The sequence below is a fragment of the Equus asinus genome, chromosome 15 (genome assembly GCF_041296235.1).
Source record: "Equus asinus isolate D_3611 breed Donkey chromosome 15, EquAss-T2T_v2, whole genome shotgun sequence".
In the NCBI taxonomy this organism is placed as follows: Eukaryota; Metazoa; Chordata; class Mammalia; order Perissodactyla; family Equidae; genus Equus; species Equus asinus.
In genome coordinates, this window is record NC_091804.1 from 14,822,330 (window position 1) to 14,841,798 (window position 19,469).

Here is a 19,469-nt window from a genome sequence, read left to right on the forward strand (position 1 = left end):
TGCAGGAAAGTCAAAATTTCTCTGGCCCTCCAAAATGTTAGGTGGTTCCCAATGATATCTTAAAATTCTACTACTAGGAAATTAACATTATACTTTTGAAAAAAATCTTGTCTGTGTATGTGAGTTGTTATCACAGTATTTTTTTAAATTATTTTATGAGGTCATAATGGTTTATAACATTGTGTAGTTTCAGGTGTACAATATTATATATCAGTTTCTGTATAGACTGAATTGTGTTCACCACCAATACTCTAGTTTTTATCCGTCCCATACATGTGTGCCCCTTTAACCCTTCTGCACACCCCCAGGCCCCCTGGTAATGACTAATCTGTTCTCTTTATCCATGTGTTTGTTCATCTTCCACATATGAGTGAAATCATATGGTATTTGTCTTTCTCTGTCTGGTTTATTTTGCTTAACATAATACCCTCAAGGTCCATCATGTTGTTGCGAATGGGACGATTTTGTCTTTTTTATGGCTGAGTAGTATTCCATTGTATATATATACCATATCTTCTTTATCCATTCATCAGTTTATGGGCACTTGGGCTGATTCCACATCCTGGTTACTGTAAATGCAAAATTCTAAGAATATACTTTTAATACTTTGCTATTCTACAAATACTGTGAGTCATATGGACCATATTTCTCAGGGAGCTTCTCTGAATAGCTACTGGACCACTTCTAACAAATATCCAAAAATTTCATGGAGACTTTACCATATTCATTTTTTATTGCAACATAAGTATTAGAAAAAATTATATAAATGTCATAGATTGTTAAATAAGACCTTAATAATATTTAATCCTACAACTTTAAATTTCAAAAATTAGATTTTTCTAAGACTCTTGTATCATAGAATCTATACAGTTAAAATACTGACAATTTTCAAATGTAAGATGAAAAACTGATTTTGTTGGCTCATACCTAAATTTCTCCAAGTGGTCAGTTTTCACACACTTGTTTATACAATTTAGTCTGAAAACATTTATACTTTAATAATGATTTCCAGAAACTGATGGGATTCTCTTAAAATTCAGTTCTCTTTGAACAAATATAAACCAACATATAGTTGCTTTATTGATTACACAGCCTAAACATTACACAGCCTAAATTTTAGAGAAGTCTTTTTATTAGATTTGATAACAATCACTCACCATGGAAATGTATCCTGCACAGAAGCTCCTCTACCAAGAAACAGGCAGACTTCAAAAGGCTGCTGCTCAATGCCTTTGTTCTCGAGCCCAAAGGACCACGAGCAGCATCTCTTAGAGCTGGGCGAACTGAACATGCTTTGTTTTAACGTGGCTTTGTCTGCCCTCACGAGAGCCTGTCAGTCGAAGATTTCTAGTGGAGGAGCACCTATTCTTTCCAAGTACGTCCTGCTAAAGTTCCCTCCCCGAGAAACGGCAGGTCTAGTTTGCAACAGACACATGTAAATCAGAAACTTATGTTTTGAGGTATATGCACATTTTGAGTCTCCAGGAACCCAGGGAAGTGCACATGGGCAGCTTACAACGTACCCAAGTATGGTCATAAAGTTTAAGCTAATGGATTCAGCGCTCTTTAAATGAGCAGACTTCATGCCCACCTTATTTGAGCTTAGCATCAAGGAAGAGGCAAAACATAATAAGCAAAACGAAGGCAGAATTATGAGCACCTGAAGGAAATGAATTCTGCAGATGTGTAAGATGCCATTTCTGGAAAGTGTATGAACTAAGAAAAGGCCACTGTCTACGAAACACTGAGGCAGGATCAATGCATAACAAGACAACAAAGAAGCAAGACGCATTTTAACCGGGGCAAGAGCAGGGATGAGTTGGAAGAAACAGCCAGTCCATGATGGCCTTCCAGACGGGGTCTGAGAATGCATCAGCACAGAGCAGGAGCTCTAACCTGCTGGTTACCCAGGAGAAGAAGGAAGGTAAGCAATGCTGAAACTGTTGACAGGGAAACAGGAAAGAATTGGTCAGTGACTGACTGGAGAAAGGAGGCCAAGAAAGTGTGACCCAAGCAAGTACAGCAGATTCCAGCCAGACCCTTCTCCCTGCTGGAAATACTCATACAACAGAGGGAAGCAAGTAGGGAAACCACTTTTGTTTACTTACCCAAGAGCTCCTCCCACATGCTGCTCGGGTTGCAATGCGTCTGATTTGAGGGAATGCATCAGGATTGGTCTAGACCCCTGGTTCTCAAGCTTGGCTGCATATTGGAGTAACTGGACACCTTCAAAAATACCGATGCCTAGACCTCACCACAGTCTGATTCCAAGGTTCTGGGGTGGAGTGTCAGCATCAGCATTTTCCAAAGTCCCCACAGTCATTCTAAATCATAGCCAAAGTTGAGAACAGCTTAGACTAGACAAGCACTGTTTCAACTTTAATGTACCTGAAGCTAAAATGTCGATTTTGATTGAACAGATCTAGGGAGGGACCCAAGATTCAGCAGTTCTAACAAGCCCTCAGACGATGCTGTTCCTGCCGGTCCCCAGACTACACTCGGAGAAGTGAGGGCCTAGTCCTGCACCGTCCAATATGACAGCTACTGGCCACATGTGACTGTTGAGCACTTGGAATGTGACTGATGTGACTGAGGAACCAAATTTTAATTTAATTTAAATTAATTTAAATTTAAAACCTGAAACTGATTTGATTGATTAATTATACATGGAGCAATTTGGGTATGTGACTACTTTTTCAATTGTGACGTTTATGAGATCTAAATACAAATCAAGCATATCTGATGAAAATTTAGCATCTGAACTGAAATGTGGTATATGCATACAAATACAGACTTGCTTTTAAAGACAGTATGAAATAAAGAATATAAAATATCTCACTGGCAATTTTTGTGTATTTGGTTATAAGTCGAAATGATAATAGTCTAGATATATTGGGTTAAATAAAATATATTTTTAAAATTAATTTCGTCTGTTTTGTTATTTTTTTAAATGTGGCTACTAGAAAATTTTAAATTATATATGTGGCTAGCATTATATTTCTTTTGGACAGAACTGGTCAAAACCAAAGGCAATTGAGGCTTTCCTGACACACGCTGTCAGTAATTAGTCTACTGGGTGGGGGTATGTGACCCAGAACTAGCTGATGAGAACTAAGGGGAAGCTCCAAGAGGCCCTCTGAGAAAGAAATTATACCTTAATAAAAAGAGAAAGCCACATTACAAAAAAGTCCTTTGCCCCTGCCTTCTAGTTTATTTAAATGCAGTTAGGAGTCTACGGCCACACCAACCTGAGTGCACCCCATCTCGTCTGATCTCTGAAGCTAAAGGCAGCTAGGAGAGGACAAAATGCATAGAGCTTTGGCAGCCATTTTACCACCATGAGGAAACAAGACCCTGGGTCCTGGATGCCCCTTTGAGTTGCAAATCAAAATAGGACCCTCCACCTCTAAATTTCTTATTAGATAAAAAATAAATACCCTTATGGTTTAAATCAGTGCTTCTTAAATGTTACTGTGCATAATAATTTCCTGGGAATCTTGTTACAACACGGATTCCCTTTCAGCAAATCTAGGGTGAGATCTGAAATTATGAACTTCTAACAAGCTACCAGGTGCTATACATGTAGCTGATGCAAGGACCACACTTTCACTGTGTGAAATGAAACACAATTACTCAAGTACTCTAGTACTTGTTGCTGAAAGCCTTCCTAGTGGACATAGGAAGCAAAACCAACCTTTGCCCAATAACAAAATGTCACTATTTGCATACTGCAGCTGGCAGCATAATCATGACTGACCAACTAGGAACCCAGGACCTAAGATTTGTCCCTTTCCCAAAAGAAAATAAGTATTAAGGAAGCAGGAAGGCAGAAAGCAAGGGTTCTGTGGTCATACAATTTTGGAAGATGCTGGGGTAAAAGAAGTTAAGACATATTCTACTATTGGAGTCTGCATTCATAGCCACCACTGTGCTAGTACCCACTTTAATTTTGAAAGTGGTGTTAATTACAGACTTGATTACAAAATACTTTCTAAAGATAATACCTGGGAGAAAATCTTAGCTTCCTGAACATCTTGGGGAAATCACTCACTTTCCTCTGCTCTTAAGTGTACTTCATAGAAAAGCTGCACATGTTTGGAATTGCGCTAAAGTGAAAAAGCTCAGAGTTTGAGGAAGGCTCATGAGTACCACTTGGCAAGTGCGGCCTAGCTACTCAGCAGGGCTCCCACAGTGTGACCACCACTTCCCAGAGTTTGCAGGTTCAGATACGAGAGGGGAGATGCCCAGAGTTCATAAGGCTTCAAGGAACTGATTCTTTTTAAAAAGCCAAGACGCTGAAGGATTTTTTTAATGCCAAAATATTAATTTATAGTGAGAAAAATTGTAATAATGCTTCTAAATGGATCATATTCTTTGACCAGTGAAATTATTCACTGCTTAGACAAGGACACACAGGAAGAAACTATCCTCTTGTGAGTAGTACTGATGATAATCTGTCCATTTCTGCCTGTTTCCTTTTTCTGTACTTCAATAGGTGACTTCCCTCACTTCTAACAGATGCACAAAGCTTTATATGGAATCATCCATTAGCTCAAAAAATATTTACCAGGGGGCCAGCCCGATGGTGTAGTGGTTAAGTTTGGTGCACTCCACTTTAGTGGCCTGGGTTTGCAGGTTCAGATCCCATGCACTGACCTACATCACTCGTCAGCCATGCTATGGCAGTGTCCCACATACAAAATAGAGAGAGACTGACACCAATGTTAGCTCAGGGCTAATCTTCCTCAAGCAAAAGAAGAGGAGGACTGGCAACAGATATTAGCTCAGGGCTAATCTTCCTCAGCGAAAAAAAAAAAATTACTGGTTCTTTCAGTGTTGCTACATACTGAAGAGAACACAAATATGATGTAGACACAGTCCTGTCTTGTCCATAGGTTAAAAGACAAAGGAGAGAGAAAGTATGTACATGAATAATAGCAAGTTTAGGCAGTGTGTCACTAAAACCCTATGAAAAGCACATGGATCTTTTCTGACTTAGGGAATGAGGTAGGCAGAATACCAGCTCCCTAAAGATGCCCACTTCCTAATGCTCAGAACCTGTGACTATGTTGTTACATGGCAAAGGGTAATTAAGGTTGCAGATGGCATTAAGATTGCTAATCAGCTGCCCTTAAAGAGATTAGCCTAGATTTCCCAGGTGGACCCAATGTAATCACAAAGGTCCTTAAATGGAGAAGGAGGAGGCAGGAGAGTAAGAAACAGATGACATTGTAAGACTCGACAAGCCATTGATGGTTTTAAATATCGAAGGGGGTCACAGCCAGAGATGCAGGTGACTCCTAAAAGCTGGAAGAGGTAAGGAAACAGATTCTCCCTAGAACCTTCTCAAAGTAACACGCACCTGCTAACACCTTGATTTTAGCCCAGTGAGACCCATTTCAGGCTTCTGATCTCCAGAGCTGTAATAATAAATGTGTTGTTTTAAGCCCCTATCTCTGTAGTAATTTTCTACAGCAGCAACAAGAAATTAATAGGGATCAGAGAAAATTTTGTGAAGGAATCAGCCTAGACATTGGGACTCAAGGAATTTAAAGACATAATTGTCATTCTCAAGTGTAAAGGGTTCACTAAATCAGATTTAAAATTTCCATCCAACAAATCAAAAAACAAAAACAAATACCACAAACTCTTTATGCCATTTTTACTAAGTTAACCTCACATAAAAGGCAGCCCTTTTCATGCTACTGATATGTTGATATGTACACGAGATGCCAAAATAGTCTAAAAACTTACATATAGCTCTGAGAATTTCAAGTGATTACCACATTTATTCCTAATCTTACAAACTATTCCTTTGTCCCACTCATAGCCAGAAACTATTCGAGTTAATGTAGCATATTAAAAGATTTCCAAATGTGGTATTAGTTTCAACTAAATCAGAAAGTCTCAAAGTTAAGAGGATTTAGATGGCTTGGAAGATAGAAAAATACAAATGTCAATTACATATAGAGAACTACGAGCATATACATGCAAGGTGATTAAAACTCAAGTCGAATTAATTATACACATACATATTACATATATAATACACACTTTTTGTGTGTGTGTATACATACACACACATACGCATGCATATAGATACCATAATAGAGATACAGAGATATGTAATATAGACACTCATCTTGTTTTCATCATTAATAGAGCTAACAGGTCACTGATACAATTAGAAACATCGTCCACAATACTGCATTTCTCAGTGTTATAAGAATCCCCACACAGATTCGGCTTGACTATAATGACAAATATGTTATGCTGCTGTAAGCCTGTGCCTTGTACAATGAAGGATGGTACCACCGGTTTTTTAAATGTTTTTTTTTAAGGAATGAATAAAAAATATTTTTGCATCATTTCTATTGAGAGGAAATGGAAGCAGCATTAACAATATGCTTCCCATTTTATCTCGGCCCACAGAAATCAGACCGCAGTGCAATGGCCAGGAGTGGAAATGCGATCACCAAGGGCCTGGAGCACGTGCCTCAGCATCTCCAGGGGACCTGGGTGTGTTTTACCATAATGGCTCTATGCTGCAGTTTGTTTCGGATCACAAGCTGCCCCCAAGCCCTTTTGGAGGTGGATAGAAGGGACAGGCTCAAAAAGCAAATATCAAAGGTAAAATTCAGAGTGTGTACTCTATGCAAGCAACTTACCAATCCAGTACCATTAGAGAAGCAGTCAACTCAACAACTCAATTCAACGAAACTGCCCAGGAAGGTCAGAAACAGAAATGTGTCTAACCGTGGGGCAGGGGTTTTAAAGCTGAACGAGGCCTCAGTTCCCACAATATAGGAGAGGATATGGAAGAGCTTTATTTTCCACCTCATTTGAAGAAGGTTGTGTTATTATTTAAAACAGGTTTACATGGTGTTGACAATATCTTAGGTGCTATGGCACACATGCCGATGTTCTAAAATTTCTTCCATACCTATAACCCCCAAAATTACTTTAAAATGCTTAATGTAGGCTCAAACTTACATGACAATTGAGCTACACACACACTTGTCTTAGAGCTATTTCTAAAATGACCTTTTTAGGCTCTCTTAACCTGGGGTCTAGAGAATTCAGGCGGGCCCATGAACTAAGATGAGAACAAAGTTACATCTTTATTTTTACTAACTTAACATTAAAATCTAGAATTTTCTTCAATTATGGGCATAGGCAAAAAACCACAGTAGTATTAGCAGGATCGGTGATGCTGTCGCCAATAGAAATCACAGATATTTTAACATCACATTATAGTTGAAGTATTGTGAAATGCTGTGTACTCTCATCACTACTTTGAAATTATAACAGCTAATAGTATTATTTTATGCATTAAAGATGAGTACACATTACTGTATCACAATTCATAATCCTTCGATAGCTGTAGTCCAATATAACTGATTTCCTTGGTAATTCTATGTATTTTACTTTTTGCATTAATAAGCACTATTCTGCATAGGATCCAAAAGCCTTCCTAGATGCCAAGCAGGTCCATGACACAAAAACATTAAGGCTTCCCTGAGCTAGAACAACCTGTCAATTCACCCAATCAATTTCGAATTCAGTCAAATTGAATGACTGGGCTCATATAGGAAAAGGCAAGGCTATTAGAAGTATTTTCCTTTTGAACTCATTTATTCACTCATGCAGCAGATACCAGAGTAAACCACACCTTCCAAACACACAGCAGGTGATGCAGGAGATACACAGATGGAGAAAGCAATGCTGTCCTCAAGGACCCCAAAGCCTCATAGAAAAAAGCACTACCCAGATAACTGTACACAGAGCGCTTTACTACAAGGCTATTAAGCGCCGGATTAAAGAGCTAACATCAGCAACTGAACATCACTGAAAGTTTTGGGCCAGAGGCGACCTGAACTGAGATTTTTCTTTAGAAAACGAATCTGGTAGAGCTGTCTGTAAAGCGGGCAGGAAAGAGGTTGAGATCATCAAAGAGATGATTATAATAATGCCCACAAGAGATACCATGGGCCTGATGGAGTCAAGTGCCAAGAGAGAAACTGAATGGTGACTGAGGGCACAGAGCTATGTTGTCTCATACACATGCTTTCATCTGAAAAACCCAAAGAATTCAATTGTCAACAACAAGGAAATGTTTAACTAAACAACCTTCACATACATTAAGTATTATCATGTAATTATTTGTGTATTGCATTATACATACATAAATGCATAGTGTATCATGCAATGATTTAAGTGTTTTTAACAGCTTTGTAATAACATGGGAAAATGCTTTGTCATATTAAGTGAAAAAATTATATAAATTTATATGTATATGCAGATAATTGCAAAAATGTTTTGAATTATTTCTCTCTCCCTGTATCCACACGTGTATTAGTTTCCTGTGTCTGCCATAACAAATTGCCACAAACTGGGTAATTTAAAATAACAGAAATTTATTTTCTCACAGTTCTGGAGCTCAGAAGTCCAAAATCAAGGTGTTGTTGGCACAGCCACATTTCCTACAGAGGCTCCAGGGGAGATCCCACTTCTTGCCAATTGGTTGAGGAATTCCTTGGCTTGAGGCCACCATCAGTGCAATCTCTGCCTCTGTCTTCACATCCCCTTCTCCTCTTCTGTGGGTCTCAAACTCCCTCTGCCTCTCTTTCAAGGAAGCATGTGATTGCATTTAGAGTCCACCTGCATAATAACCCAGGAGAAACTCTTCCTCTCAAAATCCTTAAGTCACACCTTTTGCTACATAAGGTAACATTCACAGCGTCCAGGGATTTGACGTGGATTTCTGGGGCCATTTTTCCGCAACCACAACGCTCTTTGTCATGTGTTTCTGTGGTTCCTCCCATCAAGAGGTGGCGTCAACTGCCTCACTCCCTAAATCTGGACTGAGCCTGGGACTTGTTTTGGCCAAGAGGATGCAGCAGAAATGGTCTCTCGCCAATTCCTAGCCTAGGTCTCAAGAGACCTTGCTGACTTCCAGCCTCCACCCCCCATCATAAACAACAAGGAAATGTTTAACTAGACTAACAATATAAATTCTGTATTATCATGCAAAAAACCCTGCCTCCACCATGTGAACAGGCCTGAGCTGGTCTTCTGAGAATGAGGCACATGGTCTAGTCAACCCATCCTCAGCCTACAGCTGGCCAACTCCCAGAGGTGTGTGGGAGGCCATCCTTGGCCAGGCAGCCAACAGCTAATATATCAGCCGATGCAGATATATGAGCAAGCCCAGCTGAGATCAGTCAAGCCACATTCACTTAGAACCACCCAGTGCACCCACAGACTCAAGAATAATAATAAATGCTTAATGTTTCAATCCACTGATGTAGGCACCATAGTGCATTTTCTTTATTAAAAGAAAAATAACCACTACCACTTACTATCAGCATTTGAGCAGCGCAAGACTGACTGCATGTTATTTTACAAATTCAAAAGGGAACTTCATTTAAACAGCAAATTTAAACTTTCAACAAAACAACAACAACAAAATTTAACTCTACCTAAACACTCCTTATTTTATTGATCATCAGGTAAATACAGTAGAATCCTGAGCAGACTGACAAATCTGTTTTCCTCACAGGGCCAGTAGATTTATTGTCTGATGCTCAATCACCGGTAGACTGAAAATTATGCCATGGATGTGGCCAGCATCACCTGTTCTTTCTTCTTTAGGAGTTAAGGAAGATCAGCTGATTTTCATCTCCAAAATTAAGTTTCCAAAAGTAACTAATTTCAGTTGGATCCATAATTCGGATAAAAGCTAGTCGTCAGATTAAAATTTTTCCATGACTAAATCTTTGTCCTTACTAGCAGAACTAAATTGATTTAGAGTTCAAGTTTCTCAAAAATATTTTGGAAATGTCATTGTGTTCTCTGTGACATTATATGGCATTCTTTTACAGCTTTTTAATTGAATTCAATTTGCAATGGGAAATGAAACCTAATTCTCTTGGAGGTTTCTGGTAGATGTGGGAAAGTTCATCTGGGTAAAGAAAGAAGAAATGAGTCATGACAAAGATGCCGTAATATTGCAGAAGACTACCCAGGAGAGCTTAAGCTGACACCTCTAGAGTAGGGGTTACAGAGAGAGACAGGACCTCATTTCTCACAAAGGAAACTCCTCTCTCATACAGGACAACGAACTGACTATTTGTCACCAGCTTTTGGTTAAAACAACCTCTGAATACCCAAGATACCTAGAGAGATTCAAGTCCTAATGATATTATGAGGGCTCACTATGTTCCAGGTACAGTTCTTAGATTTTACACGAATAAGTTCAATTAACACAAAAACCCATGAGATGTTAATGAATAATTAATAATAATTCTCATTTTACAGAAAAGAACGCTGAGGCACAAAGTAACTAGCCTAAGATCACACAGTTAGAAAATGGCATAACTGGGATTCGAACTCATGTTGTCTGGTCCTAAGGCATCCTCAACAATTCTGCTTTGCTGCCTCTCCTTCAAATCCATGTTCTGAAAAACCAACGTTCCAGATAAGCTCAAGTTTAAAAATCAATCTAAAGACTATGAACTTTTCAAAAAATAAAGAGAAAAAAATTGCAAATTCAAACAATTTTAGAGAAGCCAGAAAGGTCCTTGAGAAATAATCTGCTCTAGCCCCATGTTGGCAAATACCTGTCTAACTGCTCCTTCACAGACACAGGCTGGAGGACCGGCTGCATCAGAATCACAGGAAATTTTCAAATGCCCCTGACTACCATTGAGGATCACGACAGCACTCAGAACCCCCGCTGAAGTCATTCATTGACATGAAGTCTTGCCTCTTCCTAGCAGAAATTTCTTCTAGGTTAATTTGACCAGCCATGAAAAACAGCTCAGCAGAATTCTCTTTAAACAAAATTCTCCAAATTCTTAATCCCACCAGTGTCCTCTGGGTTCACCAAGTCAATTTCTTTAACTTTTCTTTCTAGAATGTCTACCATGCTAATGATCTTGACCGTTCCTCTTTGAACCCTCTACAATTTTTCTATGCCTCTTTTTAGCGTTGCCAGATACAGGACACCCAGTTAAATTTGATTTTCAGATCAACAACAAATAGTGTTTAAGTATGTCCCAAATATTACATAGACTATGCTTATACTAAAAGATGACTCCTTAATGACCTGAAATTCAAATACGACTGGATACTCTGTGTTTTTATTTGCTAAATCTGGCTATGGTACTTCTTTTAAATCTGTCAAAATCAAAATCCTCTAAATCAACTGTCTCAAACTTGAGCGTGCACAGAGTTACCGGGAAGGATGTAAAAACATAGACTCTTGGGTCCCACTCCCAGAGTTTCCAATTCAGTAGGTCTGAGGTGGGGCTTGAGAATCTGCGTTTCTAACAGGTTGCCAGATGATGCTGATGCTGTTGGTCTGGGCACCACACTCTGAGAACCAGTATTCTAATCCCTCAGTTTAGGGAGACCATGGGGAAGGAGCACCTCCAAGTCTGTAAAATCCCCAGCTAAACTGCATAAACCCAGAGGAAAGCGTGAAAGTCTCACCTATGCCCACCGAGCATGAGAAAATGCCTGACTTGAGAAGGTCCAGCCACTGTCATACTGTATTAGCTTCCCCCAGAAGGAAAAGATCTCTTTAAGGCTCAAATAAATTATCCTGAGGCAAGCTAGTCAAGGGACCCATGAGCCATCCCTTTGTTTTCATTTGCCCCTAAGAGAACATGCCCCTTGTCTGCAAGGAGGAGCCTAGACAGGGCTCCCTCCAAATTCCCCTTATTAAAATGCGATCTTGCAACCGTATGGATGGACCTTGAGGGTATTACACTAAGTGAAATAAGCCAGACAGAGAGAGACAATCACCATATGATTTCATTCATATGTGGGAGATAAACAAATACATGGACAAAGAGAACAGATTAGTGGTTACCAGAGGGGAGGGGGGCTGGGGGGATGGGGCATAAGGAGTAAAGGGGCCCATATGTACGGTGACTGACAAATAATAATGTACAACTGAAATTTCACAGTTATAAACTATTATGACCTCAATAAAACAAAAAAAATTTAATTTTAATTTTAAAAAAACCATGATCTCTTCCTAATAACTGTTCTGTTTTATTCTCTGGCCTTTCTCCAACCTGTGAGCCCTGGTGAGTCTCCTAGACTATGAGACTGACCAAATAACTGTCCAGTCCCCCAGGCACAGTATTTGGTACAAAAGCCTGTGGCAGATTGCTTTGTTCCCTCCAATTAACAGCCTCCCTGTATCCTTTTCCTTTGTCATGTAACTTTGAAGTCTCCTCCCATTCTGACTCTGGGGCTGACCTTAGGACTTGTCTTGGCCAACCAAATGAAGCAGAAGTGCCATGTGCCAGCTGTAAGTCTAGAGAGCAAGAGGCCTTGCACTTCTGCTCTTTCTCTTGGAACTTTGCTCAGCTGCCATGAACAAGGCCAGGCTCACCTGACAGAGCATGAGAGACCACAAAGAAACAAGCTGAGTCACTCCAACTAAGGTCATCTAAGATTGGCCAGCCCCCAACCGACCCAAAAGCTGATCACAAATGCATGAGTAAGCCCAAATGAGCCTAGCCCACACCAGCAAAAATGCCCAGCTGGCCCATAAATTTGTGACCAAAAATAAATGTTGATTGTTATAAACTGATGTTCTAGGGTGATGATTATGCAGCATTATTGTGGCCATGGATAACTGATAAAGTGCCTGACATTCTGGTCATGCCTCAGCTCAACTCTCTGACTCTAATGACTTTGGCAAGACTCCTCCCTGCCTGACTCCTACCAAGACCTGCTCTTTAGGGAAGAAGCTATCCTCATTTCGGCCTCTCCAGGTTATGCCTTTGGCTTAAAGTCTCCCATTTCCTATACTCTGGGCATAGTCCTTGAATGCATCAGCTGATTCATTGTACAACTGTCCTGAATTGGACAACCATATTCAGTTGGTCAACAATGATCACAATTCCTTCATTTCCTTTTACACTTGGCCAATTGTGTTTCCCACTCTGCTTTTGGCTCACTGGTTTCTCTTACAGGGTTTTTATTTGGGGGGTGGGGGGTTGCACAAGCGTGTACATGCTCATTGCTAATGGTCTGCCATGAAAGAAATAAAAGAATGATTGACAAACTGACTTGCCAATCCCTGCTTCTCTGACATCAGGAATTGCAAAGAAGGTGTGTGAATGAGCAGGTAACAGAAATAGGGAAGAGCGGAGAGAGGCAATAGTATTCACTCCACCCATAACATGGTTCCTGGTAGGGAAGAAATCAGAGAAGCCTTCCCCATTCAAGTGGGCAGTTCCTTTGCAGTTAAAACAATAAAACTAATCCCACCGGAAATTTTTTCCAACTTATTTTTCATTTGCCTCCTGTTTTGCTTATATTTCAAAAATAAATAAATAAACCTAAATGTTTCTTCCACAGGTATTATCTTTCACTCCATAATCGTAAGAAAAGAAGGGAATGGAGGAAGGAACATAACTGATACAATGGGCTGGATAAGATTTCTGTGACTCAAACAAGTCAATTCTTTGCTACCCAGGGAAGTTCTGATGTGTACCCCACACCATCAGAGCAGACAACGAAAGTAGAAGCTAAGTGGATAGGGTTGGTAGACTGACCTCATGTGTTTCTCTCCCCTTCCTCTCTCCTTCCCCCACAGATTCCCTCCAAGTCTTCGAGTCAAATGAAAGCAAAGGAATAGAGAAGAGGTGACAGATAACTGAAAAGAAGAGAAAGAGTCAAGAGTAAACAAGTTTAGAAAAGAGAGACCAAAAAGCAGGTATAAATCTATGATCTGAGATCAGAGCAGGGAAAGTTAGCAGTCCAGAAGATGGCAGGAGGGGCTCGCAAAGGGCATGGCTTGGAGCTACCTGGAGCAGAGGATAAGAGGAAGAATCGAGTTTAGACACAGCACCAAAGACTTAAAAATGGTTACATAAAAAGCAAACGCTAAAAGGCTGAGGGTATTTACAGGGAAGTGATGTTGCAAAGAGAATGGAAGGGAAAAATGAGCAGAAGGAGAAAAGAGGAAATAGTATGGTTAAGGAAATAATGAGACATACTTAACATTCAATACTACACATCCATTAAAATCAAGTTTGTAATGAATATATTCATATCGAATGAATATATTGCATGGGAAAATGATCATGATATAAGACGTGAAAAAGAACAAAGGAAATACTCTAATATTTGACAATGTAAAAGCAAGAGGATTGTTTAGAGCTGTAGGAGTGAAAGAAAGAATGTTCCAGGCAAGGACGGTGGATCAAACACCAACACCTTACATGGAGGGGAGAGTAACAGAGACTTTCAAATGTTGAAGGAATAAGCAATAGAGGTTCAAGAACACTACGTAAACTAACACAGGCCACAAACAAAAGGACTATATTTAGTAATGTAAGTATCAAAAAAAAAATCAAAGTAGATTGGATAAAGAAGATGTAGTGTATATATACATATAATATACACAGTGCAATACTACTCAGCCATAAAAAAGAAAATCATCCCATTCACAACAACTTGGATAGACCTGGAGGGTATTATGTTAAGCAAAACAAACCAGACACCATATGATTTTACTCATATGTAGAAGATAAACACACACACAGACAAAGAGAAGAGTTCAGTGGTTACTGGGGAAAGGGGGCTGGGAGGTGAGTACAGGGGGTGAAGGGGAGCACTTATATGGTGACTGACAAGTAATAATGTACAACTGAAATTTCAAATGTTGTTAACTATTATGAATTCAATAAAAAATAAAATAAAAATAAATAAGGAAAAACAAAAGAGAAATAAACATGGGTGAGATTTTCTCTTCTTTCTCCCCCTAATAACAACAAAAAAAATCAAAGTTGTCTTCTATATGAGTTAAATCATTCATTAAATAACAGCTAATGACCAAAACTGACCAACTGAGTACTGGAGGATGAAAATATAATTTAGCTTATAGCAATATCCAGCAGAAGGTTTTAAAACAGAAATGGTCACAGTGATTGCCTCCGAAGAACTGGGTGGGAAGGGGTTATGTGCAAGATTTAACTCATTTAGCATGTCTTTCTTCACTATTTCTTTTTTTTTTTACATATGCATACATTACTCATTAAAAATAAAACTAAGTGTTACACTTTCCCTACTGAATAACTAGTTAGCATAGATGACCCAGTTGGCAATCCAGAGGTACAGGAGGGCATTTTTTGAGATAAACCAGAAAGTCCCTCAAATATAATCTGATTGTCAGTGAGCACCACCATTTATAGCATGGAAGCTGCACTAAAAGCCCCAGTAATGAGGAACTGCTGACAATTCCACTTTGTTTTTAAGCCCTGGAAAATCATGGAGACAGATATTGTGTTATCGAAATCAGTCGAGGCAGCAGCCATCCAGAACTGTAGTGTTGCCCAGGGACAGTGTCATCTGTAGAGAGGACTCCAACGGTAAGAGCAGATTTGGAAATCAAAGGTCATCCTGTTTCCCAGCATCCTGCTCGGCACTGAAGGACAACTACGGGATTATTCAGAGCACTGCTAACCTTCGTGCTATTCCATTCCTTTCCTGACGAAAAACTTTCTTTGGCTCATCACTGCCCACTGCAGGGCGTCTCCAAGAGTGTTCCAAGCAATACTAACGCCTCCACTAGTTCTTATAAAAATACCAAGAAAAGAAAGAAAGGATCCCATGGAAAAACAAGTTGGAAAACATGGCATACTGTAACTCCCACGGGGAGATTCGCAGTCTTCATGAGAATGCTTTGGATTCTGGGAATCCTGTGGTAAAGAAAAGTGTCTAGCTTTGTTTAATTCAGCCTTTCACTTCTGCGCAAAACATCTATTAACACCTCTCGGAATTCCTCTTTGTTGAGCAAACTTTGGCAATACTTCAGGTTTGTGTTCTTCGGAGCTGTGGTCGAGCGTGGTGCTTCTCAAATTTGAGCGTGCCTGAGAGCTTGTGAAAATCCAGACTGCGGGGCCTCATCCCAGAGGTTCTGAGACAGTAAACCCAATGGGGCTCGAGACAGGGCATCTCTAATCAGCTCCCAGGAGATGCTGCCGGTCCCTGAAGAGATACCTTGAGTAACAGGCTCCTTCAGGAAAAAGGCCCAATTCCTTAGCATGACATTCAGGTTCCTTCTTATTTTAATCAGAACTTCTTCACCCTGCTTTTCTCCCACAACTTCTCTGTGGTTATCTTCTGCTGCAGCCCGAAGAACCACTTCCTTTTTCCTATATCCTAATTGTTCTTTACCACCTCTAGCATCTCCCTCTGTCCAAACCCTTCTAACTTCAGGATCCAGAACAAACAGATGCTTGGCTTGTCTTTACCTTCTTTATGCACTTTACAACTTTCTATCCTGATTTGTAATTGCTTCTTTGCATTGCTTAACTTGTACTGTAGTCTACAAGCTGTAGGAAGGCCTATTCTGAGTCTGACTTATGGTTGTAGATGACAATATCTGGCAGAATACTTTATAAATAGTAAGCCCTCAATAAGCATTTGATGAGTAAATGAATGCATGGCGAGTAATAGCAGCTGATGTGAATTAGGGGAGACCCTGATTAACTCTAAATTGCAGACAGATGTGCAATCCTGCTCTGGTTAAGTGAACTCTGCTAAATTCAAATTCAATTCAGTGGAAATCTACTAAGCACCTCTAAGGGCTTAGAAATTAAACTGCCCAAATGGTGTTGCAAGTTGTTTACTGCACAACATGAACAGTTGTATATGGTGGCCCAGGATAGAAATAAGAGAAAATCATCCCTAACCACACAGAGCTTATAAAGTCTACGGGGTGGGTGGAGAGACTCCGGGTGATTTAAACACACACACAAACACACACCTCATGATCTGGGAAGTGGTTATATGGGTGTATGTACATCCATATAAAAAGCCTTGAACTATGACTTATGCATTTCCCAGTATGTAAGATATATTCCAATAAATAAAACACAGTGGAGAAAAGTGAGGAAAAATAAAGTATATAATACAGGAAAGACCATGTTTTAAAGCTCTTATTTGGTCTCTTTTCACTCATTCTCTCTTAAAAGTTGTGGGAAAGTGATCCATTATTCCACCATCTATATTTCTGTGACGCAGTAAATGTATCATTAAGGAATTATTTAGGGAAGTTACTAGAATAAAAAACTGTCTTATAGGTATCATGATGACATACATAACAAGAACCACCTGTATGCTGTTGGGTAAACAACACGTATTTCAGTTGTCCTTCCTCATGAAAAAAAAGCATCATATTCTTTTGTTTCTTCCAGGCCAAGTTTTATCCAAAATCACAGAACCTAAGCCGCCTTTGGAGGAAACAGCAATTGGCCATTGATCTCATCTGACATTGTTAGTTTCCATAGAAACTCTTGTAGAACGCTCCTGCTTGTCTGGACTAAGTGCCTCTCCCATCAATTCAAAACGAGTCCAGGAAAACCCTGCCTTGGCGTCTGACATCTCCCAGCCCTGCTGTGTTGCAGAAGGACAGAAGAACACTTAAGTCAGCATCTGTTACTTTTATCAGAAGAGCTGTCTCCATTACGGACACACAAATGAAAGATTAAACACTGCTTTGTCCAATTAGCCTTGGTCTAAATAGGCTGTTCCCTGCAGGACTCTCGTAAAAAAATGTTCCTGAGGATTCATATTGAAAAAAAGAAACAAAAAACAAAACGAAGAGGAGAGCCTGGATACTAGAAAAGGAACCCTGTGTCCTATCCATTTATATCATTACATAATTACCAGCAGCCTTTGAGGGTAACGTCGTTCTTTACGCTGGAAGGTTTTTCTTCCTTGCTCTGGGAGGGGACTAGCAGCATGAATTTCAGGCCTTGGAAGGAAGCACAGACCTACAGGTCATTTAAAGTTCTTAGTTTTATCTAGCATACATGCTCACCATAACCAGTTTCTCCTGTGCAAATGTCAAAACATCAAGAGACAAAATAAATCTATGATGTAAGAAGTCAGGAGAAAGGAAGAGATAGTAACATATCCTTTATCCCTTAAGGAGGGGATAGTCACTGGAAGAGGTCATGAAGAGGGCTCCTGGGGTGTTGGGAATATCCTCTTTCTTTTCCTTGTTACCCGAGTGCATTCGCTTCATTAAAATCCAATGAGCTGTCCACTTACGATCTGTGTACTTCTCTAATTGTATGTTTGTTATACTTCAATAAAGAGATTTTATAAACAAACAAATAGACAAACCAAGGCATCTAGGCAACTGAGATATCTGGCCTGGAACAGATAAAAGCAATCATAGCCTGCTAAGTTTCCTCCTGTACTCAACTGGAAAGGTAAGTTAATAACAAGATCCAGACCACTCACTTGTGAAAGATGCCAAAAACAGTGACTGTGGAGTCTAAATTATATTCATTCTTCTTCAATAAGAGTTTGTCCATGAAGCGTGTCTAGCCCAAGCCTTTCTTACCCACTGAATGATGTAAACCAACTCATGTCTGTAGGAGGCATTTATGGGATTCTCTGTCCAACAACCTGCCTCTGCATCTGGAAACTTTGCCAGCCAAGGCTGACTGGTCCTGCATAAGCCCCAGGATCAATTTTAGGTCATTCATTGTCTTCTCAGGGATTTTTGAAAACAGAATTGGGGCAGTGGTCTGTCTTTCTGGATGCCTAAATCTATAATACGTATAGTTTGTTGGCTGTTGGAAGTCATATTTCCACTAAAAGAAGAAGTCCAGACTACAGAAATAGAGTTGGTTTACAGCAATTGCAGTCAAGGGGTCTTAGACACTATTACGTATTTTTCTGTAAAATATGGATCAATACATTTTAACACGTATTGTCTAACAGAAGCAAAGGTGAAGTCAAGATCCTTGACTTCTTAACCTCAAATGATATCTTCATCCACCCAACTTCAATCACCCATGCCCATGGGCATTTGATCTTGAAATCATCAGTAACTGTGCTCCCTTTAAAAGCCATGTGCAAGCACCCCTTCCCCACCCAATCATCAGTTATCTTCTCTACTATTATAACTCCAAGTCCAACAATTCCCAATCTCACCGAGACTTACCATCCATTGACTCTACCACTCTTTTGTTATCTACATCACAGTCCTTAGGCCTCTCTTCCCTTCTTATCCATCCTAAATTCCATTGTCCATCATGACTTACAACCACTCTTTACACCATTGCCTCATTCTCTCTCTATCATACTCGCTTTGCCAATTTCCTAACATGGTTACGCCTAACTCTCTGTCTACTAAGCAACTGTGGTCATGGAGTTGAACTGGGTGGGAGAAAAACTCACAGCCAAACAGACCAGTCTTCACTTTAAACTCACGACTACAAATCTCAAATGAACACCACAGATTGTCCAATAAGCCTTCTTAGGTATGCTGACTTATCTACCCTCTAAAACGATGATTTTATATGGTCTCCTGAAGTTTGTAGTCTCCCCTCCCTGTGCCCCTTTACACTGATAATATTGCCTCTAACTTAACTTCTTAAAAGTGTCAACATAAACAGACTTCAGTGCCTCACCTCCCTCTC

General features: G+C 39.8%; 1 protein-coding gene across 12 annotated transcripts in view; it reads right to left on the reverse strand.

Annotated features, from left to right (window-relative positions):
* PLCB4 (phospholipase C beta 4) overlaps positions 1-19,469 on the reverse strand; it is a 381,489-nt gene that overhangs the window by 204,755 nt on the left and 157,265 nt on the right. For 4 of the 12 annotated variants that reach the window (XM_070485569.1, XM_070485568.1, XM_070485570.1 and 1 more), the window contains one exon: positions 13,581-13,681. The exons of the other annotated variants lie outside the window; for them this stretch is intronic. In XM_070485569.1, the coding sequence (XP_070341670.1) occupies positions 13,581-13,681 (101 nt within the window). The remainder of the gene's footprint in view (positions 1-13,580; positions 13,682-19,469) is intronic. 12 annotated transcript variants of the gene reach the window in all.